We start from the raw sequence: 16238 nt of genomic DNA, 5'->3' as shown, positions 1-16238 counted from the left end.
AGGTAGTAGTTATGAGATAATGTCTGTTTGCTGTTTGATGTTTGTACATTTACTAATATTTCAGACTAATCTGAAAAAGTAAGATTCTAAGTCAAAATAATATTTTAATTAAAAAACACACATCCTGTTTTATAATCTGTATAAAAAAAGTCAATTTGACATTTGACAAATGGCCAAGTGGGATACGGTGTGTCTGTGAGGTTTTATTTATCAATTTCTTTAATTTTGTGATATATTTTTAACACAAATGAAAACATGACACTCAGAGATAGTCTCAGGGATCTGGGATGGTAAGTGAAACATATATTAAGTCCTGAAAACTGGTATAGTTTAGTTTTATTAAATGCAACATTACGATGTTTCTTTTAGGCACTTGAGTGAGGATGGTATTGATACTATTAGCGAAAATGGCCAAATACAAGATGTAAATATCCTTAGCCGCAGAGCCCTAGACGTAAGTACTGTAAAAACTTTCATTATGTAGTTCGCCGATCATTAATCGTCCCACACAGATTTTGATGGATAGCACTGACTTGCCTTTTATTTCAGTTCGATTTGAGGGACATAGGCGAGGCAGCCTTTCCCGAGGAGTTCCCAAAAGACCTAACCAAGTTAGAGAAGCCTATAGTTGTTCAAATCCAGAAGATAAGAAATGTGGCAGCCCCTAAGGCAAACGAGGAATCAACATCAGCCCCTCGTATGTTAAAAATCACTTTGCACGACGGGAAATCTTCTTGTACGGGCTTAGAGACAACTCATATTCCTAACCTGGGAATTAACACGCCCCCAGGGACAAAAGTATTGCTTAAGGATGAAGATCTTGAAGTGTGTCATGGTGTCATTTGGTTGACTCCTATGGTAATCTCAGTGTTGGGGGGTAAAGTTTCTCATATGATTGAGAAATGGGAGCTCAATAGAAGTCTAGCAAAACATACTAGAGGTGAGTCCAAATGCTGTGCTTTACTAATTTCACTCTTTTGCTTCACAGTTACAAATTACTGTAAAATATATACCAGTAAACACACATTACAAAGTATATGAATCAGTAATATTACAATTTTTAGAAAAAGTCAATAAAATAAGTATTAACTACTTGGTGACAATTTTGTAGGTGGTATAGACGGTGCAGATGGAGGTCCACCACCATGGATTCCATTTGGCCAAAGATTAGAAGAATTACCAGTTGACAAACAATTTAAAAGTTTACAAGAGGCATCTAAACAAGACAATGCTGAGTTTGAAGCTCAGAGGAAAGGAGCAATCGCAGAAGCACAGAGGATGTCTGGTGTTAAAAAGGTATTCATCTTGTCATCTTTCTGACAGTGAACTAGGCTTACGACTGGACTAGTAGACAGTATACTAAGACATATTACTACAGAGCTTTTACACACAATTCCTCTGCAGTGTTGTTGTGTTACAATTTTTGGAAGTTTAGTTGAGTGCAAAAATAATGTGAAAATACTTTTATTTTACAGGTATTTGGTGGAGGCACTAAGCCACTATTAGATGCAAATGTACAGAAAATTGTTGATGCAGGATTCTCTGAGGAACAGGCTGAAAGCACTCTCAAATATACTAAAAACAATGTTGAAAGGGCACTTAGATTATTACAGAAAAGAGACAACTCAGAAAGTAGGAGTAAGGAGAAACCCAAAGAGACCACCGACCAACAGACTCTGCCAAAACGAAAAGGTCGAAATAAGGACAATGATGAAGATGGCATCCCTGTAAAACCTTCAGGAAAAGTATCTCTATTTGATTTCTTGGAAGATAAACTACCTAATGTGCCAGATAAGGATAAAAATAACCGTCGAGATGCGCCTTCTGAAGACAGAGGCGAAAGAAGTTACGGTAACAAGGATAGAAATGGTGCCAAAACAAATTCACGCTCGCACGGATCTCGGTATGATGGTCCGCGGTACAGGTCAGATAGAGGATATGATAACCATCACAACCCGCACAGAGATGAACGTAAATATCAAACCCAAAATGAGAAACCACCAAGATTCCAAAAGAAATTAGAAGAAAAAAACAAACAACAGCAAATGAACAATATAAACTATAACAATGCATATCTAAATCAATCTCAGAACCAATACCCTGAAATAAACATGAGGAATGATCACTTTAATGACAATAATATGGGTCAGCAACAGAATTATCGTAACATAAACATAAACCCCATGGACAGTTTAATTGATGCAACTGCTAATTTAAACCTGCTTGCAAATCAACTACGGCCTACAGAGGAGTTATCTCCGGGAAGAAACTATCCACCTTATCCTGAACCAGTTTATCCACCAAAGCAGTATATTCCAAATCAAGCTATCCAAGATGTACCTCCATTTAGAAGAAATAATGAAATGCCTAAATACCAGGAGCAACCATACCAACGTAGGCAGCAACCACCAAATGGTTATATGGAACCACCACCACAAACTCCCATGTATTCAAATATGAACTATATGGGTGCTCAGGTATGTAATATCTTTATTTATTTTAAAATCTTTTACACATAACTGTGCAATAGAAAAAATATTGAAAAATACTTTTGTTATTAAAGAAACAGATTAAAAAATATTTGTCAGGGAGGCTAATGAAAACTGTGTATTCAGAGAGATCTCTTCTTATTGGTTGCATTCTTCATTGCTGAAGGTTGTGTCTGCACTGCAGTCCCTTTGATGCGTTGTTAACGATTCCCCTCCACACAGTCCGGTCCTCAGCTTTTCTAATGGCTGTTGTTACAGGAAGTCCAGTGAGTGACTTAACCTGGTAAGACCAGCGGGTAGGTGATCGGCCGTGTGGTCGTTTCCCTTGCACCTTGCCCACCACTATTACTTTATCCAGGTCATCGGGAAGGCGACGGGCTATATGGCCAAAGTAACTCAAGATCCTCTGATAACATACAGTTGAAAGTCTAGTGGAAATGCGAAGCTGTTTCAGTATCGAGAGATATATGATAGTGTATACAGGGAGGCTAATGATGAATGTGTGTACAGGGAGCCTACGCGGGCCGTCAGTACGGCTACGCCGGGCGGCCGGCGGACTTCAGCACGCTGCGCCCGGGCGGGCCCTTCCTGCCGGGCTCGCTGCTCGGCTTCCAGAACGCGGCCGTCAATGAGCAGGCGCGGGCCATGCTGGGAGTCGCGGAGATCAACTGGAAAGTCGGCGACCGCTGCCTCGCTCTGTACTGGGAGGATAATAATGTGAGTACTGACTATAGTCGGGCGAGTTCCTTGATGACACTCCCATGATATGCGGGCGACGGGGGAAAGGCTGCGCCGATGTGAAATCGTGCGTATGGAGAAGTGAGGTGCATCAGTCGTGGAGTTTTCAGTTAGCGCTACACGCCCCCTGGCGCGGACCATAGGAAGTGTTACGGAAGAAGTTGCCAAGCTATAGTTGTTTGCTTTTTATTTTGCCATATTTTTGAAGTAACTTACTTTAGGCACACTTGGTTTGGGGAGTAAACTGGTGAATGTGTTACGAAAAGTGTAATCGACCGAGGCGAACGGGTATTTAGAGGGAGAGCTAAAAAAGTTTTTCTTATTGTGTGGTCTAAACCACATTTGTCCTATTAGTCAGAAAATACTGTATTATTACATGACCTCTCATATGTTGAATCTGGCCCCTTTACTGCAGACTTATTGAGGCTTCTGTTTTTATCATAGAATCACTAACATTTATTCATTCTTGCATAGCATTCAATTGTTAACAAAGGATCCAAATATAAATATAGTATACTGAGATTGGAATACAAAAGGTGGCCTTATCGCGATCTCTTTTAGGAAAACATGAGCATAATAGACACAGTAAAATATTTAATGTTTTTCAATAACTACAAAATACATTGATTGTATAGTTAATATTAAAAAAAATTAATAATATTAATGTCTGTCTTGGTGAAAGAGCGTGGCATGGCAGAGAATGACCTTGAGTGGAGTCACACACTTGTGAAAGCTGTGTGTAGGGTTATGATCCTTTGACTGTTTGACAGACACTCTTTTCTCCTTAAGTCACTCTTCCCGCCTATCCCAAGTAACCCATAAAGAATTACGCAACGAGAAATGTGGACGCTTCGAACGCCACGAGCATATAGAAGGCTGAATCCTATACAATGACGTAGGTACGCCTTATATTGCAAGTTGTTCCCTCCAACCGTTCGTTACCCCTCTCTAAATCCCTACTCTTTACGGAAACAAGTCGCGCCACCTAGCGACGGCACGAGTCGACACGAAATCGTGTGACGTTATATCCGTCTGAAACTACTATTTCCTACAGTACATAAATAACATGAATAGTTTAAAAAACTAAAAAACACGCTTGATACCCATATTATGGGGGTGCATTTCAAATAGCCTGTCCGCCATCTTGAACGTCCGCCATATTGGATTTAATGCTGAGTTTGTTGTGGCCTCTTCTCGGACCAAGGCACTTTTGAAAACCTCGTAACTTTAATTTTAAGTTTTCGACTATAATTACCACCATTAAGTTAAATTATGATATAATTAAATAGACGTTTCAAAAGTGCTTGTAAACTAAGCCTAATTGAAATAAACGCCCTAAAATCCTTTACATTTATCTAATACATTTTTTTTTATAATAAAAAATAAATAAAAGAATACATTTTCGTGTTTTGTTTCAGTTTTATGAGGCGGAGATCACTGGCATTTCAGCGAACACTGTGGTTGTAAAGTTCTGTGCATATGGTAATCATGAGGAAGTTCTTAAGTCAAATTGCTTGCCGTATCCTACTCAAGGTAAGTGCACTTGATAGATAGATAGATATACTTTATTTGGACACCACAAAGACAAAGTGAAATAAAAGCATATTATAAGAGATCAGCATATAAAAGGCGGCCTTATCGCTAAGTAGCGATTTCTTCTAGGCAACCTTCGGTTTAGAAAAACTTAAGGACATCAGCAGGTGGCGTAATACAAAATTACTATACATTGAGTAGTGAGAATGACCGAGATGTAGTCATCCTTTAATAAATATTATTTTATTTTTCAACATATTTACCTTTTTGGACTATACACTTGGCATATCTTTTTTTAAAATATAAAATTCCTTTTTGAAAAAGTCTTCATTTTGATCCCTTAAAAAATCGTATACAGCAGCGACGTTTACTGCCAGCCTCCGTGGCGCAGTGGTATGTGTAGTGGATTTACTAGACGGAGGTCCTGGGTTCGATCCCCGGCTGGGCCTGTGGCTTGTTGCCACCCGACCGACAAAGACGTACCGCCAAGCGATTTAGCGTTCCGTTACGATGTCGTGTAGAAACCGAAAGGGGTGTGGATTTTATCCTCCTTCTTATAAGTGAGCCCGCTTCCATCTTAGATCGCATCACTTACCATCAGGTGAGGTTGAAGTCAAGGGCTAACTTGTAGCGAATATATAAAAAAAAAACAAGCACTAGAGGCGTAGTGCAATTATGCACCAACGTGTTTATTTGAGTTGACGGCTTACCAAAATGCGCCGAGTTTTAGTGGAATCGTTCCACATAACCTGCCTTCTTCCCTAAGGTGTTTTTGAGATAGCATGCGTACGATGACAGTTCGTTTCATTCTTGAAAGTTGCCGCGATTCACGATAATAGTACGTATTATGAACGTCATAAGGCAACCGTTACCATACCCAGTCACCAGGTGAGATTGTAGTCGAGGGCTAACTTGTAAAGAATGAAAAAAAAAATCTTATTACTTATCAGGCAGGTCATCTCCTCCCGGACAAAAATCCAGGTGGTGGTACGGGCCTCGAGGCTATGCCTCCTTGCCCGGGTAAAGCGCGGGGATCTTGTTCCCCCGGTCATGTTCTTCCAGCCCCTTTCGGGGCTGAGACCTTTCGGCCTAAGGGTAGTCGACGATGTCAATCATGTGCCCCGCGCGGACTGCAATTACTCGCTATCCTGCGCTGGGGCGGTGTCACGTCCGGTATGTGCTTCATCCATCTCGTCGCCATCTTCGTCGCCGTAAGCGTCTGCGCCTGCAGGTTCGGCCACTAGAAGGAGCTCGCGAGGTAGGGGACGCCCGTTCGGCGGTCTCTCGCGGTGGGGTGCGATGCCATGGAGGTGTTGGTATGCTCCGTTATCTGCGCGCACGAACATTCGGTGCGCTAGATTCCGGTCGAATTCTTCCACGGTGTGCGTCCTGGTGTCTCGGTGTATGACGTCATTCCTGACGTACATTGGAGCTCCAGTGGCAAGGCGCAAGCACTTGTTCTGCTGGATCTTATTACTTATATTGATTATTGATAAATTGTTCGTTGTAGGTCCGTCGAACAGCGGCGGGTACCTGGCGCGGCGGGCCTAGTGGCGCGGGGCGGCTCGGGCCCTCCCGCCCCTCGCCGCCGTCAGCTGACGTCACCGCCGCACGCTCCAGTGTCTGCTTGACGTGCCTGCACACTGACCACTTCGCAGCTAGTAAAGCGCCGTTTAGACTACACGACCTGTGGGGGCACTGATTTAGGACCCCAACCAGTACTATGGTGAGCGCGATATCAATTGACGAGTCGGGTAATAGTGTAGCATATTCATTATCTACTTTAATGGCCCATTGCAGAGCCAGGTCTGCCTTTAAGGAAAGGGGATATAGCTTAAGACTCACCACGCTGCTGCAATGAATGTTAGCAGGTTTAGGGTGATAATGATTAAGTTCATTAAAGACCACTATCAGACGTTAATGATAATGACAATAGTTTATAGTCAATTTGAATTGCCTTCTATAAATTATAAGGCTAGTCCTCCAACTTTATAAGAAAGAGGATTTAGAGCTTAGACTCAATAGATCTGCTGCTCCAGTCGAGACTGGTTAGAACAAAATAAATGAAACAATTTATAACTCACGATCACGACACAGTTGATAACGCGCTGACTATACCAAAATAATATGTGTAATTAATTGCCTAATTGAAATAATTTACTAATTAAGGTTCCTAATTGAGTTAGGGCGATACTTGTCGTGTAGTCTAATTTGCCCTTAATTTTGCCATTCAGACATTAGTTAAAATGAGTGAGCAATATCCAGGTTATAATAAGTATTCAGGTTACATGTTAATGTTCACAGAAGTGTGGACCATTCGTTGCATATTATAGTCCAAAAGCGAACTTCTGAGTGGCAAAGTTATTGGCCACAGACTATATTTTACTTGAGTTTATATCTGCATTTACAGATGTGCCAACTTTCCATGAAAGATATATAGAACTTTATTTTATCATAATTATTATTTATTCTTTCCTGAATTTCAAGTATGCGAATGTTATAAATACCGAGACAAAGCTGTCATTGGAGCATCTGGAATATAAAATGCCTCAAACTGTTCGTTAAATCAAACAAGTGTGATTGTATCTTAATGAAAAACTCATAGTCAGGGATCCGTAGAACATATCCGTAAAACTTGGTAAACTACCCTCCTCCCAACTTGTATCAATATATTAAAAGTTGTTAGTTGATAGTTAATACAACTTAAAAGCCACAATGTTCTGCAAATTGCGTGGTACATTATCTCGTTCCGACGCACAGAAATTTTTATGTCCTGGTAACTCAGTTAGCTACCAGAATTAAGAATTTTCGTAAATAAAACAGTTGATAGTCTCATCGAGATGAAGCTACTCAGGAAAAGTTATTTTGATAGTAATCAGTTGTAAAAAATGTTCTACGGATCCTGGACTATCAAGTTTAACAAAGAAGCTTGTCAAGCACGTTTGATCTTTTGAAGCTTTTGTCAAACATTACTTAGTGACAAAGTCAAGTTTTATAAGAAACTTTGTCAAACACCTATGATCGCATCCTTTGGCATTTTATTATTCTTTTATGTTTTTTGTCTTGGAAAATTCTTTACAGCATTATCTGTGTGTGTCGTAGAATATTGTTTTTATGTCTACTATGAAATTATGTTTTATATTTGTTATAATCGTTTGCATATAATTTTTGATTATGAAATAAGTGTATTCCATAATACATACAAAAGACGCAAGTCTGCTCCCAATCAAAGTTGAAGTTGGAAGTTGACATGTCTGTACAGAGTTTAAGAATACCCATATTATTTATGTTTTATATGTAAGCGTCACGCGAATGAGCTCATTATTAAGGGTCCTGGACCGGAGTTCAGCTTTGTTGTTTATTTCACAATAATGAATATTTACGACTGAATACCATTTTTTTGTACATTTAGTATTTTGGTACATTATAATTTGTACAGGATAATAGAATTGGACCATAATGGTTCATATTCTACAGAAATGTGGACCATTATGGTTCATGTCCCATAATGTGTGGACTATAGTGGTTCATAGATCGGGTATCAGCACGCACGTCAAGTGTGACACAAGGCGAGATTATAATAATATTTTTTTTTTATATATCTTACTGTGCAGCTGCAATAAATTTATTATATTTTATTACTATCGAAATGCTGGCATCCTATACGTTGTCTGTATGTTGATAATATGTATGTTTTATATGTCTATATCTAATATGGTTGTACACAAGTTGTAAATTAATTTGGCAGGTCTATTTGAGTAGTTGGTGATTTTTTTGCATAACGTGGGTTTTTTGTGAACTATACTATAGCTTGGCAACTTCGTTCGTACCACTCCCGATCCGCGCGGGCCGGGGGACGTGTAGCGATGAATGAAAACCCCAGAATGATGCACCTCACTTCCCCGCACGCACGATATCACATCCACGCAGTTTTTCCCCACGTCGCCCGCATATTATCAACCCCGAGTGTCATAAACGAACTTGCCAAACTATAGCAGCTTGTTTCACTGCTATTCATGCCGGAGTCGCAGATTATAAGCAACAAGAGCCTCACTTTGGCCACTTGTGACTCCGAGAATACGTTTGTCTACAATAGCTCTTAACTTTGGTCGTCATCACAACCTAAAAGAAATGAATTCAAATCGTCCATATTTTCGATTCAGCCGCTATTGGTTGTCATTTTTTTTATTTTTTTGGCTGGTGGGAGGCTTCGGCCTTGGCTATTTACCAGTTTTACCATCCGGCGAAAGGCACACCCCTTTCGGTTTTCATCCTACTCTTTAGATTGCATCATCACTTACCATCAGGTAACTATCATTGTAGTCAAGGGCTAACCTGTAAAGAATAAAAAAAATTGACTTAATATGCTTTGTATAGAAAGTCATACAAGTGCGTCCACTGATTCGCATCTGACTGATCTCATCGAACGGAACGAATTTTATCTACCGTAAAATTAAAAATCCGTTTGATGCAATGCGTCCGATACGTACGATGCGGATCAGTGGACGCCTACCATTAGTCGCCGAGCTGTCTTGGTCAAGTCACCCATATTGCGCGGTCCCTATAGACCTGCCAACTTAACTGCGTTAAAACTTCGTGTGCAACCGTATTAAACCGATTTTCCTAAGACATTATGTGTAACGGTGTTGTAAACAAAACTCGATGTATAAATACTTAGTGTAGCTCAATTTGTAATTCATAATAATAGGTTTAAGCTATAACATGAATGTTATCTATTTGTTATATGTTAAAGTGTTACAATAACCGTATTTGTGTATAGTTATCGTTTCTGACACCGCTTCGCAATGGCTTAGCACGTCATTTATTTATTTATTTTTTTTTACATCACAATAAATTAGATTTGTAAGAATATCTGGAGTTATGGTTTTACATTGGGTCATCATCATTAATGAATTACACGAATGTTCGAACCCTGCGTCAAGTGTTGAAAAAAATCTTTCAAATGTCTGCCAACAATAAACTATTCTGTATAATTGCATTTTTTGCGAGTTAGTCAACTAAACACATAATGGAAAAAGGTTCATTATACATACATATGATCCATTTTGATTGTGTATTTTTTGTTGCTCCTTAATGAGAGCACAGTGCGTCAGCGAGGAGCACAAAGCTCTGACAAACTTAATCCCTAGGTCTAGAAAACGTAGCGGACGGTATGACATAAAGACAACCATCGACCAATAACGGTGCAATCGCAAATATAGCTTTGTCTTTCGTTGCAATGGGATGAAAGAGAGAGCGATATCTTCGATTTCTTTGTCTTTATCCTTTGAGGCCTATAAGACTTGGACCTCTACTTAGAGGGTCGTTCTGACCGATGATTATTTATATTTCATCATTTTTTAAAGTGTCTCATGGGACGTGTTATGCCGATTGGTGTCATAATAACGAGCGGATATCTTAAGAGTTTTTAAGTTCTAAATACCAGCGACGTATTATAAAAGAACAGGCCTAATTGACTCCGACTACTTATCGTATTGTTCATACATTATATTATGATGAGTTTACCCATTTCAGTCAAAACTCCAATTGTAAGATTGTTTGCAAGTTGATCATAATAGATATACTAAGTTTTAGATATCTGAGAACCCGTGACATTCGTTATCCGTGAAAGCCACCATAAATATACCAACGTATATGACAAACAAGCAATTATTAATTCTCAGTGATCATGAGAAATAACCGTAAGCCTTAAAATACATTTAATTATTTTATAAGGGACTTGCTATTTTCCACTCCTGGCATTACCTGGCATCTCAATCCACACATAAGTCATCAATCTATTCCGGGAAGTCTGGTTAAATTTGGATAAAGGAGTAAGATGATCAAGCGTCTTTGTTTGGATGTTAGTTTGTTTCCCTAGTTGTAAAAAGTGTGTGATTTAAAAGTAAAACTTCTTTCAGAAACAAAAACAACGCGCCAACGATTAGTCGTGGTCGATAGTGCGTGAGGACTGAGGAGGTCAGGTTAGCATAACTTACAAACCGAAACCTTACCAAATGTACATGTTATATTTTTTTGGTGATATGTGATATATGGGCCTATTCGAATGAGACATAAATTGCATAAAATGAAAGTTGGTGATCAAAATTTTCCATTTTTAAGTTTGTAAATTATGATTCGTAAATTTATGTTATACTGAAACTACTATAGTTTCAAGTTATGTGACTTAAACTGTGAAACCTATTTATTTTCATTGACGAAATATTGCTTTTTGTACAATTAAATCTAGTAAAATCTCAATATTGACCAAATCTTTCTTTGTAGGAAAGCTACTTTTACTTTTTACCCGACTACGGTGAAGCCAAAAGGGTAATGATTCAGTCATTAAATTAGTCGAAATGAACTTTATATGCTCTGTATGGAATAAAAGCAGGCCTTTTATGCTTGAATCCGTGAATGCAGAATGAATTTTGATATTCCGTGAAAATCTAACGGATCTTCGAATGGTATACCTACATTTGAAGATTTAACCAACTAAATATTTTGTTATAGAATTGAATTTAAATAAATCATGAAGTTTCTCCAGAACACAAAATAAATTTAACAAATTTCACGAAAAGGAGATAATGTTTTTGTTTTAATTCTACATAGACAGTGCGTACTCGTACTTTGCAGTATCAGGATAAAAATGGATCTACTTTAATGTATCGCGTTAAAGTTTTCTCTCTGTTAAAGCATATAAAAATCAATTCAGTTAAGTCGTTTTTGAGTATTAGCAAGACTAACGATAATCGAAATCGTAAAATTTAGTTACGTAAACTGGCGCTGACTGCAATCACGACTGATGGTAAGCGATTATGTAACCCACACCAACATACAAAACGCCAAAGCGACGTTTTTGATACAACGTATGCTGGAACGCGGTTGTCTATAAAGATGCCGATTTATACTTGTCTTGAAGATATGAAGTTATAGGATGCGGGAAAACGGAACCTCAAAGGGCATTGCAGTGCGTTTAAGGAAATAGCTTAGTAGGTACGCATAGCGGTGCAGATCTTTAAGATGTTTTAGGAGTCCCATGATAGAACGGTGCAGGAAAACGGCAGATTAGATCAAACTTTTCTAAACGAACTCCCCGAAGTACCTATATCCTGTAGAATATCGATACAGACAAAATTTTGGCGATGATCTAAATAAATAATAATACATATAATAAATAAAATGGATGTTAATGATTCATAATGTTGTGCCAAACATAACAAAGTGGTGTTTGATGCTTCCACTGCTTGGTTTATGTCTCGACTTGCCCAGGTGGTAGAGGCAATATTCACTACGTTTAGTGTAAGACGTGATGTGTGGCGCAACTTTTATATAAACGTCTTTTCTTTCTGTCCTTCATAACTTACATCTCACTTACTCACTCATTTACGTTGAAGGTTTCCTTTAGTGGTGTTGACAATTTATTTTTTTACCACAATTAGAATTAAAGCGATACAGAAACATAACAAGAAGCAGAATACAAAAGGCGGCCTTATCGCTTTACGATCTCTACCAGACAACCTTAGACTTGGAAAAACAACTGGGCACTAACAACAGTGTACTATTTAGTGTTTTACTAAATCTGCATTCATCACAAATGTTAGTATTTACCGGGTTTGGATATTGGGTTTCCCTGCTCGGTAACATTGTATCCGATTGTTGAGTCGTCTTTATTGGATGCTGCACAGTAATGTTTCGTTTTCATAGATATTAGGTGAAACTAAACTAAAGGATGTAACTCTCATGCATTAATTTATTGTCAGTCTATGTAACCAGGCGTTGTAGTGTAGCTCAGACTAATTAGATAAAGACCTGCCTCGCAAGACATTAATTTTCTGTCAAAGTATATGATCAACGATCTTATGCGATTATAAACACTGTATCTAAAGAATCGATGTTTCATAGTTTACAATCGTGTCCGTCAGTTAAAAATCTCTGAAAACTAATAAAAACTGCTAGTTTAGTATAAGATATGTATGAAATCTAAGCTCGTTTTCCTTAGAAAATGGCAGAAAATTTTGTTTGTGAATTTGGGTGCGATACTAGTCCTTATGTATTTAGTCTGAGTAGTGTAGCTTGTACTCGTAATAAGTGTATTTGTTGTATTTCTAGCGCAAAGTGTGTAATATATTATTTTTCTGTTTATCGGAGTAAAGTTTGAAGAGTTTTTTTTTTTTAATTTATAATATGTATTGTAAAGATGTGTATAACTTACGTAATATCACCATTTATTTACATAGGTTCTGTCCGGACATATCACGGTCAGGGTATACCGTGATGTCAGGGACGTCACACAAGGTAAATCGGCATCAATGTCTTGGGCGTCCGTTTATTGACGTCATGACCCAAATGCCACAAATTTAGAGTGTGATCTACTATTCATACTAATAGATTTGTCTTCGTCCCTGACAATTGATAACTGGTTGTGATATGTGTGGACATTTAGAAAAGTTATAAATTTAATTAAATAAAGAATTTACGTTATCTTTTTTTTTAATAATATTTAGTGAATGCTATGATAATAACATTGAATTTGTGAGTGTTGGCAACAGCTACTCGTGTTGTTCAAATGCAATTTGGATTTCGAAACGTTTACTTTGAACAGTTGATAGTGCTCTCTCGCAGAAGTTTTATCGCCTATTTATTGATCAATATTTTTAAAAGCTCACAACGAAATATTTCTAGTAACTCTACATCATATAAATCAAAGATTTTATTGTATTAGATAGATGAGTCTAAACTGAGGCGAACAATGGTAATTGTCTTAATTTCATTTAGTCGCATAGTAAATAACGAAAAGTTTTTTAAACAAATAACGGATAAAAATCTTGACGGTCTCCGTGGCGCAGTGGTATGCGCGGTGGATTTACAAGACGGAGGTCCTGGGTTCGATCCCCGGCTGAGCAGATTGAGATTTTCTTAATTTGTCCAGGTCTGGCTGGTGGGAGGCTTCGGCCGTGGCTAGTTACCACCCTACCGGCAAAGACGTACTACCAAGCGATTTAGCGTTCCGGTACGATGCCGTGTAACCGAAAGGGGTGTGGATTTTCATCCTCCTAACAATTTAGCCCGCTTCCATCTTAGACTGCATCATCACTTACCATCAGGTGAGATTGTAGTCAAGGGCTAACTTGTAAAGAATAAAAATAATAATAATAATAATAAATACAGTCTACAATGTCGAGTTGTGCGTTTAGGTAGTGTATAAACCATATATGTATATATAAATATGTATATTATGTATGTAAATACAAAATTGTGTGTAAATGAAGTAGCTAAATTCGGATCATTTTTGCGGTGATTTTGTAGGTTAACTTGTGTAATGGTGTAAAATCGTTGATATTAAAAAAAGCTAATTATGATTTTTAATTCATGAGCTACCCTACCAGACATACAGCTGGCATGGGCGTAGCCAGGATTCTATCTATGAGGGACAGCTGTAGTTTAATTGAGTACCTATTTCACATTACAAATAGATAGGTACTGTGCGTTCGAATATAATTTTTACGGCGAAACCGAATTGCAGCTTCAGCCTCAGTTTCGACCGAAACCGAAACTTTTATATAAGGTCACTGTTTCGTATGACCTTTCATAAAGTTAGTTAAATTGTAAGGAACTTCTTTGTTCTTTTAATATCTTATAATTATTTTTTATTTTAGGAATTTCTGCAATCACAGCCACTGGCAAGCTATGAAGCTCCAGTTGATTTCTGCCTGTTAAACATCTATCTATTAAGCATCTATTGTCGTAACACAGTCTACGAGTATTTAAATTAAGTATTTAAAAAAAGAATTTTTAAAATCGGTCTATAAATGACGGAATTATCGCTGGACATACATAATAAAAAAAAAACATACATACAGCCGAACGTAGAACCTCTTCCTTTTTGGAAGTCGGTTAAATATGTGGCTAATGTTCTTAAAAATTCAAAGTAAAACAAGAACCACCAGCAGGTTAAATTATGCTTGTAGATATCTCGGTATACTAACCGAACTACTAGGTATTTTCATTTTATTGAAATAACTATGTAAAATGGTCGCAAATCGAAAAATCACTGCCACTTTATGTAGCGTGTAATGTTTTGAGTTGTACACTTAGATACATAATTATCCAGCTGTCAGATACTCAGTGTGAGTCGAGCCTAATTTTATAAGAGCGTTGTTTGCACTTTTCATAATGGAAAATTAGCTCTTATGCTAATATTATAAAGAGGAAATGTTTGTGATATTGTAGGGGGTAATCTCTGGATCTAATGAACTGATTTTGAAAATTCTTTTACCACTAGAAAGCTACGTTATTTGTGAGTGTCATGAGATATATTTTATCCCCGTATTTTCACGGAAACGGGAACTATGCGGGTGAAACCGCGAGGCGTCGGCTAGTTGCTTATAATTTCATTAGCTTAGAAACATTGTCAAGAAAATACTTCTGCGTGAGAGGACTCGTACTTACATAAAAAGGTCAAAAGAAAAAAGCTTATTGAGGTAAGCCCGGGCCGTATTTTGATGCGATACAACGGTTTTTGTAGATCATTGTCAGCTTTCGATACATTTGTACTAATTCTCTGTTAAATTAACTGTTTTATTAACTGAAAGCTAATAAAAGAAATTTATTCATTATGGTTTTTTTTTATTATTTTCCATGATTAACTTGCTGGTTTTATATTGTCGCAGTAGTTTCTGCGGCTATGGGTTATAAGAACCTGGGTTCGAATCCTTTGATTTTTTTGCTCTTCCAAAAGAAAAATATTTTCAGGGAACCTGAAGTTGGCTCCTAAAAAAATTAATTTATAAATTCACAAATGTTTTGAATTTATAAATGAGTCTCATAGGCATATTTTTATCCCCGTAATCTCACGGAAACTGAAACTACGCGGGTGAAACCGCGAGGCGTCGGCAAGTGTGATATAAACATCAGCGAGTTGAAATAATTCAGGTTAATTTCGAAAATCTTTTCTTCGCACTGGTCTGATTCATAACAATAAGCATATAAAACTGAAAATTCCTATGAAAATCGGCTTAATGGTTTAGGAGATATGAGTAAAATGGCAGACGGATAAACATTTAAAAAATATCCTGTGCATCAAATGTGAAAAGAAAATACAAATAAGAACCTAAAAAAAGAAAATTCTAATAAGAACCTATAGTACTTTAAGCAGTAAGGTAAGGCATCTATTGATACTAGTAATATAGAATAGTAGAAGAAAAATCACGCCATGCAGTCTAGCCTTGATAAGCAACAATATTAAACATCGACAAACCACCTGCAAATCGTAGATATATTTATATGCATACATATACGTATAACCTTTTCTATTTCCTCCGTGCCTACTAAACACGCTAGGTATATGTTGCCGAAGGCTTCGAACCTCCACGCTTATGGTGGGGACCGGTGCGTCGCTTGGCTAGTCTAACTTGTATGTAACACGATCACGAACCACAACCAGTTGTAATTCTCTCGTGGCGGGTGGATACCGCA

At 37.8% G+C, this 16238-nt stretch overlaps 1 protein-coding gene across 1 annotated transcript; it reads left to right on the top strand.

Moving 5' to 3' along the window:
• Positions 1-129: 129 nt before the first annotated feature.
• Positions 130-15379, top strand: LOC112048712 (tudor domain-containing protein 3). The gene is made up of 8 exons (XM_024086362.2): positions 130-290; positions 370-454; positions 550-940; positions 1112-1296; positions 1476-2477; positions 3000-3206; positions 4646-4760; positions 6271-15379. Exons 1-8 carry the CDS (start codon positions 256-258, stop codon positions 6309-6311), a joined length of 2061 nt encoding a protein of 686 aa, XP_023942130.1. The 5' UTR covers positions 130-255; the 3' UTR covers positions 6312-15379.
• The last annotated feature ends 859 nt before the right edge of the window (positions 15380-16238 follow it).

The sequence above is a fragment of the Bicyclus anynana genome, chromosome 6, assembly GCF_947172395.1.
Source record: "Bicyclus anynana chromosome 6, ilBicAnyn1.1, whole genome shotgun sequence".
In the NCBI taxonomy this organism is placed as follows: domain Eukaryota; kingdom Metazoa; phylum Arthropoda; class Insecta; order Lepidoptera; family Nymphalidae; genus Bicyclus; species Bicyclus anynana.
Note: the sequence above shows the minus strand (reverse complement) of the source record. Positions and strands in the feature narration are given on the sequence as shown.